Genomic DNA, 14,142 nt, shown 5'->3' with positions numbered 1-14,142 from the left:
CAGGGGACTCTTGGAGGTCTCCTTATCCTTCTTGTCTTTCTTTTCCTTTTTCTTTTTCTTTTCTTTCTTCCTAGTGGCCCCAGGAGTTGACAGCTTGCCTCGCTCTTGGATCACCAAGTTCCGATAGTGTTCATCACAGGGGTGGTCCCACGTGGACTGGCCGTTGGAAAAGTTGAAATAGTAAATGTCACCTGTGATGTCCTGGCTGGGGGATGAGCAGAGGTTACACGTTAGTTCCTGCTCAGGTCCAAAGCTATGTAGGAAAAAAGGAAAATGGCAAGGAAGCAGAGAAGAGGAAAGAATTGTGGGGATAGGGAAAGAGGGAGAGAGTAGGAGGAAGAGAAGAAAGAGCTAACACAAAATTGGCTAGATTTGGCTAAGAATAAGGAGTTAGGTTAGACAGAGACAAACAATTAGGATATTAAGGATTTCTCATATCGAGATGTTTAATCATTTGGGTTCCTGAGAATTCATGCTAAACTAGAGTAGGGATAAACTTAGTTTTAGATGGATAAATACAAACGCTATGATGTCTTAGAGGTAAATTCTAGGATACACCTTGCTTAGTATTTTCATAAATGATCTAAAGAAAAAAGATATGTTGTGAAAGCTCTGATTTTGCAAAAGACTCTAAACATATAAGAGGCAACAATCCAAGTTAGTGGGGTCAATCAACAATAAAAGAAAATAATGTAGAAGGTGGGCCACAAGAATCTGTTTCATTATGGCTGAAATAAGTCTAAAATAAGTCACTCACCCCATCCACCATTATCTGTAATCCATTAGGACAGCTAATAGGAAAAAACCTATCACAATAGCAATGTGAAAGATAAAATACCCAGGAATAAACACAGTGTGTGCCAGACCTTCATAAAGTTTTACTGAAAATTCAAGGGGGAAAAAAACAATTGGTGAGACACCCTTTGTTCCTGAATAGGATTCAAGTCTGTAAACATGACAATAATCCTCAAATTAATATATAAATCCAATACAATCCTAATCAGGCTCCTTATGAAACTCGACCTTGTCTTGGCCAAGAAGCACATGAGAAGATGCTCAACATCACTCAACATTAGGGAAATGAAAATTAAAACCACCATGAAATGCCACTTCACACCCATTAACACAACTATTATCAAAAGAGCAGAAATTAACAAGTGCTGGCCAGGATGTAGAGAAACCGGAACTCTGGCACGCTACTGGTGGGAACATAAAATGGTATAGCCAAAGCGAACAACAGCGTGACAGTTCCAACAGTGTAACAGAAAAGTTAGAATTACCGAATTTCCCTGGTGGTCCAGTGATTAAGAATCTGCCTGCCAGTGCAGGGGACACGGGTTCAATCCCTGGTCCAGGAAGATCTCGCATGCCACAGAACCAAGCCCGTGTGCCACACCTACTGAAGCCCCCGCACCCTAAAGCCCGTGCCCCGCAACAAGAGAAGCCACCACAATGCGAAGCCTGCGCACCCCAACTAGAGTAGCCCCTGCTCTCCGCAACCGAAGAATGCCTGCGCACAGCAACGGAGACCCAGCACAGTCAAAAATAAAAATAAATTTCAAGTTTTAAAGATATAGCACTATATTAAAAATCTGAATTACCATATATAAACCAGCAATTCTACCTCTGGGTATACACCCAAAAAACATTGAAAGCAGGAATTCAAACAGGTTATTTGTACACCAATGTTCACAGCAGCACTATTCACATAGCCAACAGAAAGAGAAATTCTCAGAGGTCAGAAACAGAAAGAAAGCATGAAATCTGAGTAATAAGTGCATGAACTGACAGGTCAAGGTCGGGATCTGACCTCGATACAGGCCCACGGAACTTGAGTTTAAGTGCCAACCTAGAACAAAATGTGGCCTTAGGGCATCATAAGTTTGGAAACTAAAACTGAGACCCTAGATATATCTGGGGTTCTTCAGGCTGTTCTCTCCATGAATAAAAGGACCTAGTGGGCCAGAGAAGTAACAAGGAAGCACATCACCCACTCCAGGTTCTAGGTGGGGAAAATAAAATTTAATGAAAAACTGAAACCCCAACACATATGTAGACAGAGTCCAAAACGTGGTAAGAAAATGCCAGATCCGGGAAATTAATGTAAAAATTGAATCCTAAAGCACTAAAAAAATCCTTGACAGAAACCACTGTAAGGCTACTCAGCAACCCAGGAATGAGACACTCACAGAAAATAACCTCTGCAGAAAATTAATTCACAAAATGCACAATAGATAATTACAAACCATGTGAGGAAACACTTAACCATGAGGGAAAATCAGTAACACAATGAAAAGAAGAACTGAGAGTAGAACAACCAAAAGAAGACTAAAAATAACAATATTTTAAATTATTGGAGGGATAAAGGAAGAGAATCCATAATGAAAGAACAGAACTCTTTAAAAATAAATAAATAAATAGACCTATGCATATTGAAAAGAACATAAGGGGACTTCCCTGGTGATCCAGTGGTTAAGACTCCATGCTCCTAATGCAGGGGGCCTGGGCTCAATCCCTGGCCAGGGAACTAAGATCCCACATGCCACAACTAAGCCCACACACCACAACCAGAGAAGCTAGCATGCCACAACAAAGACCCACTGCAGCCGAAATGAAAAATAAAATTAAAAAAAGAAAAGAACATAAGAGAACTTGTAGGAATTAGTAGTCATTAAATTCAAAACAAATCAAAAAAAAAGAACACATTGATTAAGCAGCAGATTTGACACAGAAGAAACAAACAGTGGATTGGGAAATATATATGCTAAAGAAAATTATAAAGTCATTTTTAAAATATGAAATGGAAGTTAAAAGACATGGTGGATAAAAATAATAAGGTCTAATATATTTATAGTAGGAGTTCTAGAAAAGAAAGTGATAATGGTTGAGAAGTTTTCAAAATTGGAGAGAGACATGAGTCCTCAGTAAGAAAGCATTCCAATTCCTGGACACAGTAAATAAAAGTGAATCCACACCTAGATATATTGTAGTGAAATTACAGGACACCAAAGATTAAAAACAAAACGATGAAAACAACCAGAGGGGGGAAACATTGATTACCTACAGAGGAAAAACTAATAAAACCAAAAAACATGTCTTATCAGCAAACCCAGCATACAGAAGATAAAGGTATACAATATTGTCAAAGGGCTGTTTGACAAATCTGTAGGCAACTAAACCATTATTCAAGAGTGAGACCAGGAAATTCCCTTGTGGTCCAGTGGGTAGAACTCAGCACTTTCACAGTCAGGGCCCCGGATCAACCCCTGGGTGGGGAAGAGCGAGACCAGACAACAATTGCTCAGGACACAGGAAGATCAACACATTTGGCATGCCTGGTGAAAAGGACATTTAAGAAACAGAAACAGACTCACAGACATAGGAAACAAGCTTGTGTTTACCAAAGGGGATGGGGAAGGACACATTAGGAGTTTGGTATTAACAGATGCAACAAGGTCCTGCTGTTAGCTCAAGGAACTGTGTTCAATATTCTGGAGTAAACCATAATGGAAAAGAACATAAAAAAATATTTCTTATACATATATATATATAAATACACACACATATACATATTTGAATCATTTTGCTGTATACCAGAAACTAACACAAAACTGTAAATCACTATACTTAATCTAAAAAATGAGAGACCACATTCTTATCAAGCACAGATAAAACACTTAGATAAGCAGGAACAATTACTGAACCAGAATTCTGTAACAGCATGTAACAAAGGATAGATATAATGAACAAATAAAATTGGAAATCAATAATTTTAAAAATACCCAACTCTATCTCATCTCCTTCAAGCTATTATTTTGGAGAAAAGATACTTAACAAAATTTTAAAAAATGAAATCCAATAATATGTAACCATTATCAAGCAGTTTACCCCAAGAAAGTAAGGTCGGTCTAACAGTTGAAAGCCAATCAATATAACTGACCGTATTAACAGACCAATATAGAAAAATCATGATTCTTCGGTATATGCAGATGCATATATAGACGTAGAAAAAATATTTAACAAAATTCAATATCCATTTCAGATTTAAACTCTCAGCAACCTAGGAATACAAGGGAACTTCTTCATCCTGACACAGGACATTTAGAAAACCCTACAGTTAACACTGGCTAAAATCACTTAATGGTGAAAGACTTAAGGGGAATGCTTCCCCTTAAGATCAGAAATAAGCCTAAAATGTTCATCGTCACCATTTCTGTTCAACTGTATTAAAGGTTCCAGTCAGTGCAATAAGGCAAGAAATAGAAATATAAGGTATCCAAGTTAGAAAAGAAGATGAAAAAATGTCTTCATTCCCAGAAGACATACTATCTATGTAGAAAATTCTATAGAATCTACAAAAAAAAGCTATTAGAACTAACGTAAGTTTAGCAAGGTTGCAGGCTAGAAGATCAGTATACAAAAACCAATTTTATTTTATATGAATGCAACCAACATTTGGAAATTGACATTTTAAAAAATAACATTTATAAACATAATGGAAAAGCACATGAAAAAGAATGGATGTATATTTATAACTGAATCACTTTGCTGTGCAGAATTAATACATCATAAATCAACTATACTTCGATAACAAAAATAAATACAAGATACCAGAAGCATCAAAAAAGGAGATAAATCTGACAAAATATGGGCAAGATGTGTAAACTAAAAACTATAAAAGATTTCTTAGCAATATTAAAGAAAGCCTAAATAAATGGAAACAGACTGTGTTCGTAAGTTGGAGGACTCAATGTTGTTTAAGATGTCAGTCCTCTCAAACTGATTTATAGATTCAGTGCAATTTCAGTCAAAACCCTAAACAGGATTTTTTATAGAAATTACAAGCTGATTCTAAAATTCATACAGAAATGCAAGGGACCTAGAATACAACTTTGAAAATGGAGAACACAGTTGCAGGATTTACTCTAAACGATATTCAGATTTATAATAAAGTTACAGTAACCCTGACAGCATGGTATTTGTGTAAGGTAAACAAACAGACCAATGGAAGACAACAGAGAATCCAGACCTGGAAGGCATTCCCCAAGTGACAGCAATTACTCACGGGATTGGGTGTAACGGTGAAAGAGGACACATGTACCTAGGCTTCTTTTTTTTTTTTAAGTAGGAAGTAGAAATAAGTTTATAGAAATGAGATAATTTTTTCAGTACACAGCATGATGATTTGATAAACTTCTTTACTATGAAATGATTACCACAGCAGGGTTAGTTAACGCCTCCACTACCTCCATAATCACCATTTCTTTTCTGTGGTGAGAATATTTCAGATCTGGGACTTCCCTGGTGGTCCACTGGCTAAGACTCCATGCTCCCAGTGCAGGGGGCCTGGGCTCGATTCCTGGTCAGGGAACTAGATCCCACATGCCACAAGTAAGTGTTCACACATAGCAATAAAGACCCCACGTGCTGCAACTAAGACCCAGCACAGCCAAATAAATACATTAAAAAAAAGGAAAGAAAAAGAATAAAGAGATTAATGATGAGGCAAATGTGGCTAACATGATGGATACTGGAGGCCAACAGAAACCACTACCTACAAACACAACCATGAAGCCTCAGCACCTAGAATACCATGCACAGTGCTGACGGCATTCCTACAAGAAAGATGTCATGAACTGGAGAAGGTCCAAGGAAAAGTGGCCAAAAAGGTCCAGAGAACAGGGAACCTGCCATGCAAGAAGAGCTGGAAGGATTAGGCCTCTGAGGCAGCGATGAGTGAGGCGACAATTGCAGTCATTTTGAAGCATGGCCAATGCATCCAGTGGTTCAGGAAAGAAGAGAATAATCACACCTTGTACACACAAATGCACAATCCCAGCAGAAGACACGACCCCCTCCCCGCCCCGGGGGACATCTGAGGGCTAGTGTGGGACAAATAGGAAATCCCATTCTTTGGTACAAAACTCGGGTCACTTACTGTAGGGAGGCAGCGTGGAGAGAGCTCTGTGTACGTGAGGAAGACAGAGCTGCGTCTCCAAGAGTGAAAATCCTGGTGGGGGGGAGGAGGGAGACAGGTGGATGGCAGCGGCTGCCCCACCTCAGCCAGTCTGATCCTCACCATCAGCCTCTGCTCACCCGAGATGACCTGAGCGAATACCTGCTCCTCACAGTGCAGAGCCCAAACTGAAACTGGAAACAGGGACCCATTCATGACCAGGTCACACAAGTTCAGGGCTGGGCTGTGCAGGGAGACAGAAACCGCTGCCGGTCTGTGTCGCCACAAGCAAACCTCTCCAGCACCAGCAGCCACTCTGGACACGCTGAGGAGGTCCCAGCGTTCTCCTCTCCATCTCAGTCTGCAAAGAACAATGACACCTCCTCTGTGAGTCTGAAGCAGATGGTGGTGCTCGAGAGCTTGATGCAGGGCAGCAGGTGAGATCCTGGGACCCTCCGGGGACCAGAAAGGTAACCTGATTGCTGTTGTCCAGTTGCTCAGTTGTGTCCAACTCTGCAACTCCATGGACTGTAGCACACAGGGCTTCCCTGCCCTTCACCATCTCTCAGAGTTTGCTGAAACTCATGTCCATTGAATCGGTGATGCCATCCAGCCATCTCATTCTCTGCTGCCCCTTCTCCTCTGGCCTTCGAGCTTTCCCAGCATCAGGGTCTTTTCTAATGAGTCCATTCTTCACATCTGGTGGCCAGAATACTAGAGCTCCAGCATCAGTCCTTCCAGTGAATATTCAAAGTTGATTTCCTTTAGGACTGACTGGTTTGATCTCCTTGCAGTTCACGGGACTCTCCAACATCACAGTTCTTCTCCAACATTACAGTTCGAAAGCATCAATTCTTCAGCGCTCAGCCTTCTTTATGGTCCAACTCTCACATCTACATGACTACTGGAAAAACCAAAGCTTTGACTGTATGGACCTTTGTCAGCAAAGTAATGTCTCTTCTTTTTAACATGCTGTTGAGATTTGGCATAGCGTTTCTTCCAAGGGGCAAGCGTCTTTTAATTTCAAGGCTACAGTCACCATCTGCAGTGATTTTGGAGCCCAAGAAAATAAAGTCTGTCACTGTTTCCTTTGTTTCTTCATCTATTTACCATGAAGTGATGGGACCAGCATCTGCTGGATCATCAAAAAAGCAATAGAGTTCCAGAAAAACATCTATTTTTGCTTTATTGACTACACCAAAGCCTTTGACTGTGTGGATCACAATAAACTGTGGAAAATTCAAGAGATGGGAATACCAGACCACCTGACCTACCGCCTGAGAAATCTGTATGCAGGTCAAGAAGCAACAGTTAGAACTGGACATGGAAAGGAGTACGTCAAGGCTGTATATTGTCATCCTGCTTATTTAACTTGTATGCAGAGTACATCTTTCGAAATGCTAGGCTGAATAAAGCACAAGCTGGAATCAAGATTGCTGGGAGAATTATCAATAACCTCAGATATGCAGATGATACCACCCTTATGGCAGAAAGCGAAACATAACTAAAGAGCCTCTTGATTAAAGTGAAAGAGGAGAGTGAAGAAGCTGGCTTAAAACTCAACATTCAGAAAACTAAGATCATGGCATCTGGTCCCATCACTTCATGGCAAACAGATGGGGAAACAATGGAAACAGTTAGAGGCTTTTTTTGGCTCCAAAAAAACACCATCACTGCAGACAGTGATTGCAGCCATGAAATTAAAAGACACTTGCTCCTTGGAAGAAAAACTATGACTAACCTACAAAGCATATTAAAACGCAGAGACGTTACTTTGCCAACAAAGGTCTGTCTAGTCAAAGCTATGGTTTTTCCAGTGGTCATGTATGGATGTGAGAGTTGGACTATAAAGAAAGCTGAGTGCCAAAGAATTGATTCTTTTGAACTGTGGTGTTCAGAGTCCCATGGATTGCACGGAGATCAAACCAGTCAATCCGAAAGGAAATCAGTCATGAATATTCATTGGAAGGACTGATGCTGAAGCTCCAATACTTTGGTCACCTGATGCGAAGAAGTGACTCATTGGAAAAGACCCTGATGCTGGAAAAGATTGAAAGCGGGAGGAAAAGGAGGACAACAGAGGATGAGATGGTTGGATGGCATCACCAATGCGATGGATATGAGTTTGAGTAAATTCTGGGAGTTGGTGATGGACAGGAAGGACTGGCATGCTGCAGTCCACGGGGTCGCAGAGTCACACACGACTGAGCGATTGAACTGAACTGAACTGATGGGACCAGATGCCATGATCTTCTTTTTTTGAATGTTGAATTTCAAGCCGGCTTTTTCACTCTCCTCTTTCACTTTCATCAAGAGGATCTTTAGTTTCTCTTCGCTTTCTGCCATAAGAGTGGTATCATCTGCATATCTGAGGTTATTGATATTTCTCCCAGCAATCTTGATTCCAACTTGTGCTTCATCCAGCCCAGCATTTCGCATGACATACTCTGCATGTAAGTTAAAATAAGCAGGGTGACAATATACAGCCTTGACGTACTCCCTTTTCCAATTTGGAACCAGTCCATATTCCCATGTCTAGTTCTAACTGTTGCTTCTTGAACTGCTACAGGTTTCTCAGGAGGCAGGTAAGGTGGTCTGATATTCCCATCTCTTTAAGAATTTTCCACAGCTTTTTTCATGATCCAAACAGTCAAAGGTTTTAGTGTGACAATCAACGAAGCAGATGTTTTTCCTGGAATTCCCTTGTCTTTTCTATGATCCAACAGATGCTGGCAATTTGATCTCTGGTTCCTCTGCTTTTTCTAAATCCAGTTTGAACATGTGAAAGTTCTCGGTTCATGTACTGTTGAAGCCTAGCTTGGAGAATTTTGAGCATTACTTTGCTAGCATATGAAATGAGTTTAATTGTGCAGAAGTTTGAACATTCTTTGGCATTGCCTTTCTTTGGGATAAAAAAGAAAGATGACCTGGGCTCCTGCCCAAAGTGGCCAGAGGGATGGCCCACTGCTGTTCTCAATTCTATGCAGGACAGGCTTCAAAAGGTGGCCAAAGGATTTCCCTGGCAGTCCAGTGGCTAAGACTCCATGCTCCCAATGCAGGGGGCCCAGGTTCAATCCCTGGGCAAGGAACCAGATCCCACATGCCACAACTAAAATCAAAGACTCATAACTAAGACCTGATACAGTCAAATAAATAAATAAAAATGAATTTAGAAGAAAAAAAAAAGGTGACCAGTTAAAGCCGATCTCCCCCCTCCGCCACACAGGCCAAGCCAGAGGGCCGCAGCCATGCTGAACTCACCATGGTTTCCACTCCACAGGCAATGGGGCCACAATGCCCTCCCGCGCCAGCCACATCAGCTCTGGTTCCTTTATGGGATCAATACCAATCTCTCTGGCAAATTCAAGAATTTCTGCAAGGAGGAGCAGGGGGGTGGCAAGGTGAGAGAGGTAAGAATGGGAGGGGGTGGATACAAAGAAGGAAAAATCACAATCAGTCTTGGGAGATAACGAGAGAGATACATTGGTCTCTGCCCCTGTTCCAGCTAATATTTGGTCTTTGGCCCCAGTTCCTGACACTGAGCTCCTACATCTTGTGGCATTTCATGAGTGATAGGAGGGTCTTCCGTCCCAATGAGGCGACTCTGGGTGGGCTCCTGGGTGTGACCTGGTCACCAGGAAGACCAGTCATGATTAGAAGCTTGGAACTTTCAGCCTCACTGCCCGCATTCTCTAGAGAGGGGCTATAAAATGAGTTAGTAGGTGATCATACCTACATGACGAAGACTCCATGAAAATCCCTAAACTTGGGTTCAGAGAGCTCCTGACACTTCCACATGCCAGAAGAATGGCACATCCCAGCTCCATTGGGCCAGGAGCTCCGGCACTTGGGACCCTCTCAGGTGTCGCCCTATGTACCTCTGCATCTGGCTGTTCACCTCTAACCTTTATCCTATCCTTTTTGGGCTCCCCTGCTAGCTCAGCTGGTACAGAATCTGCCTTCAATGCAGGAGACCCCAGTTTGATTCCTGGGTCAGGGAGATCCCCTGGAGAAGGGATAGGCTACCCACTCCAGTATTCTTAGACTTCCCTTGTGGCTCAGCTGGTAAAGAATCTGCCTGCAATGAGGGAGACCTGGGTTCAATCCCTGGGTTGGAAAGATCCCCTGGAGAAGAGAAATGCCACTCCAGTATTCTGGCCTGGAGAATTTCATGGACTGTATAGTCCATGGGGTCGCAAAGAGTCAGACATGACTGAGCGACTTTCACTTTATGGGTCATCTCAGCAGAGGATTTTGGAGGCTGACATACCCAGGGACTAGGAAAGGCAAAAGGGACCAGCTGAAATGTAGCTAGCCAAGGACTATGTGTTCATTAATTTCACAAATATCTTCTGAGTACCTTCTATGTGCCAGTCACCATGTGCCAAGACTACAACAGAAATGGCCTCTGTCCTTATGGAGCCTACATGCTGGTAGAAGAAACAGCCAGTAATGACATCGACAGATAAATATACAAGGAAGTAAAGCTTCTGATAAACATAATGAAGGCAGTAAGCGGGGTACGAGACTGAGACTGTCGAGGTGGAGGGGCACTCCTTTAGAATGAGTGGTCCAAAAATCTCTCAGAATGGTGACGCTTAACTAATTCTGTGGGAGACAGAGGAGCCAGGCGTGCAAAACAGCGAGCAAAGAGCTCTTGGGCAGAAGAGCAGGTGCAAAGGGCCTGCGACACGTAGCAGGCTGGGCTGTCTGGGGATGGCCAGAAAGGCCGTGTGCCTAGTACAGGGGGAGACAGGCGCTGAGCCAGCCCGGCCAGGTGGCAGAGCCGGGTCACACAGAGTCCTGCGCATCCCACTGAGGGCGCTGTGCTGAGAACAGTGCAAGATCACATGGAAGATTATAAAAAGCAGAGCGCTGACAGGATCCGCTTCACACTGCAAGTTCACTCTGGCGCTAAGTGGAGCACAGATTGCAGGCAGAGGAGGAGAAGCAGGGAGGCAGACTGGGAAGCGGCTGCGAGCCCAGGAACAGAAAATGGGGGCTCCAACTCAGGATGTCTGCACGGGACTGAGCAGAAGAGAGGTTTTTTAATAAAAATCCTGAAAAAAAGTTAGACCCCTTTCACAACAGCAAACCAAAAAGAATAAAATATTTAAGAAATAAGCTGAGGGGACTTCCCTGATGGATCAGTGGTTAAGACTCCACACTTTCAAAGCAGGAGATGTGGGTTCAATCCCTGGTTGAGGAACTAAGATCCCACATGTCACATAGCACAGCCAAAAAAAAGAAAAAAACTGAGCAAGAGGTGTGCAAAATCAAAATGAAGGAAACTTCCAGTCACCCCTGAAGAAAACAAAAAAAGATGCAAACGGAAAGGAATAGATGTTCTTTGATAGGAACCCCCAGGTTGACCTGGATGCATAACTTAACTGCACAGAGATGGCAATCCTCCGCAGGCTCATTCATAAATTTAACACAATTTTCTCTAATTTTTTTCTACTAACAGTTCCCCAATACACAGCCCTCCCCAGAAAGACAAGGTGATTATAAAGTCCATGGGGAGATAAAGCAGACAATCCCAAGATAACCAAGAAAACTTTGAAAAAAGAAGAAGGGCATTTCGGCCTTACTAGATACTGGAAGGCTTATAACTTGAGCCTCAGTAATTCAGAGCACAGCTCTGTATGAACAGACAGCCTCAAAGAATAGAAGAGAAAGTAGACCCTCATGCACAAATGTGGCACTCAACCAGTGGGTGAAGGATGAGTTATTCAGTGAACAGTGTGGAGACAAACCCGAGGAAAATCTGAGAGCAGGGGAGCTTTTCTAACTATGATCAAAATTCAGGGGCCATATGAGAACTGACTTATAAATTTAACACAAAGATTAAAAATTTCTACATAGCGGGACTCCCCTAGTAGTCCTGTGGTTAAGACTTTGTGCTTCCATTGCAGGGGGTGCAGGTTTGGTCCTTGGTTGGGAACTAAGATCCCAGGTGCCACACAGAGTGGCCAAAAAAAATTTTTTTTTTAATTTGAATTTCTTCATGGCAAGCAAACAATAATCCTATGCTATATAACAAATGCTATCTTATCCTATCAGATCCACAGACACAACAGTTCTTCCCCCAAACTGGCTCACAAACCATCTGAACTATAAGCAAAATCTGTGTGTCTAGGTCTGCAACTCAGGTGAAATTCAAAGAAATCTTCACCCATCAAAATAGCATGGTGTTTCACAGTGAGGCCCTGGAACTAGAAGACCTGGGTGTGGATCCTCACTGCCCTATAGTAAACTGTATGACTATTAGGAAGTGACTTAACCTTTTGGTGCCTTGGTTTCATCATCTGTAAAATGGGATAATAATAGTGCCTCAATCATGGAGTTGCTATGAGGGTTGAAAAGGAAATAACATGTAAAGTTCTTTTGTACAGAGACTGGCACATGGTAGCACTCAATAAATTTTGTTGTTATTTTTACTAATAATGCTATTGTTGTTTTAAAAAAACACAACCACTTCCTGATGGCTCAGACTGTAGAGTCCACCTGCAATGCAGGAGACCTGGGTTCAATCCCTGGGTTGGGAAGATCTCCTGGAGGAGGGCATGGCAACCCACTCCAATATTCTTGCCTGGAAAATTTCAGGACAGAGGAGCCTGGAGGGCTACAGTCCATGGGTTGCAAAGAGTTGGACAGACTGAGCGACTAACACACTTTAAGAAACCGAGTTTCTGGAGAAGGAAATGGCAACCCACTCCAATACTCTTGCCTGGAAAGTCCCATGGACGGTGGAACCTGGTAGGCTACAGTCCATGGGGTCACAAAGAGTCAAACACGACTGAGCGACTTCACTTTCACTTTAAAGGACCACAGAAGAGGAAACTGACATGAAAGGAAGTGACAAGAAGGACTGAGGGTGGCCCTGAAGATGATGATCAGTGAAGCAACCCCATGTAACATAGCTTTGGGATGGCTGGGTTGACGCAAGGTCAGGCATTGACGGGAAGGGAATTAGAGCACTAGTGATGTTGTTACTTAAAGCGATGGGAAACTAGGATGACCAGCTGGGCTGAGGGAGCAGAGCTTGGAGAGTTCAATGAGGTTGAAGAGCATGCTCAGGAAGAGCAAGAGCTATTGTGATCAGCGACTAGGTTGTTGGAGTTTAAGGTCTCATAGGTAGAATGGTTCTAGATGGTGAAAATGGTCTAGGTCTGGTGACTGAACTGAAAAGAGAAGTGAAGGAGGTTTACATTAAAGAGCTCAAGGAAGTAAGAGGCTAAAACGTTGATTAGGACATTGGTTAGTTAGATGTTAGCAGGGTAGTTGGATGCTTGCCAAAGTCCTAGATAAATAAGAGAGTTTTAGTAATAAGAGATAGATGAAAAGGATGAGGGAAGAAGAAGGCAGTTGACTAGGATGGAAGGGAGTTTTACAAGTAGGTGGAAGGACTGCTCTGGGGAACTCAGAGAGTGTCTGCCCCCATGGACTTTTCAGTTGAGATTATGGTGGAATGAAGGGAGCACTCTTGAGAGGGTGCTGTAAAGTGATATCCTGAGGAAGAATTAAAATCATCTGAGGCCTGAAAGAGATAAGAATGTAGGCTTTCCAAAAGCCTCAATAAGAGGAAGGGGTTCAGTAGGGGTGGAGGAAGGGGGAGGAATGTGAAGATACTAAGGTGTAAGGAAATGAGGGAGCACACTGGGGAGGACCACAGGCTAAATAGCCATGACTCTGGGCCCTTCAGCCTGTCCAATGAGTGAGGGAGAGGGGATTCTCACTCTGGCACAAGATGCCCAAAGAAATGACCTTTGGTCATTGCTGTTGTCAGAAAAAAAAGAAAAAAAAAAAAAAAGAAAAAAAACCGAGTTTCCCCTAGCCTCAGGACATACTGTATTTTATGATATCCTCTACCATATTTTCATTTAAAATTAATCACTGATTTGACCCAAGGTCACCAAGCTTTTTCTGTAAAAAGTAAATATTTTAGGCTCTGTGGGCTGTACAGTCTCTTGTCACAACGACTGAATACTGCCCCTACAGTGTGAAAGCGGCCATAAATGACATATAAACAAGTAAGTGTGGGTGTTTTCTAATAAAACTTTATTTACAAAAGCAAGCTACAGGCCAGGTGAGGCCCATGGGCTATAGTTTGCCAGCCGTGGATGTAACCCAAAGATACCGAGCAGCCCCGTGCACGTTCCCTCCTCTACATTAGAAGGACGAAA

At 42.6% G+C, this 14,142-nt stretch overlaps 1 protein-coding gene across 9 annotated transcripts in view; it reads right to left on the bottom strand.

Moving 5' to 3' along the window:
• The window catches only part of CEP164 (centrosomal protein 164), a 74,401-nt gene that overhangs the window by 50,052 nt on the left and 10,207 nt on the right, over nt 1-14,142 (bottom strand). For all 9 annotated transcript variants that reach the window (XR_006340674.1, XR_006340673.1, XM_043900082.1 and 6 more), the window contains exons 3-4: nt 9,218-9,329; nt 1-205 (exon numbers count right to left, since the gene is read on the bottom strand). Coding sequence is in view for 7 of the 9 variants with exons in the window: in XM_043900082.1 (XP_043756017.1) it covers nt 1-205; nt 9,218-9,329 (317 nt within the window). In the remaining 2 variants the exon portion in view is untranslated. The remainder of the gene's footprint in view (nt 206-9,217; nt 9,330-14,142) is intronic.

This window comes from Cervus elaphus, chromosome 1, assembly GCF_910594005.1.
Source record: "Cervus elaphus chromosome 1, mCerEla1.1, whole genome shotgun sequence".
NCBI lineage: Eukaryota > Metazoa > Chordata > Mammalia > Artiodactyla > Cervidae > Cervus > Cervus elaphus.
Note: the sequence above shows the minus strand (reverse complement) of the source record. Positions and strands in the feature narration are given on the sequence as shown.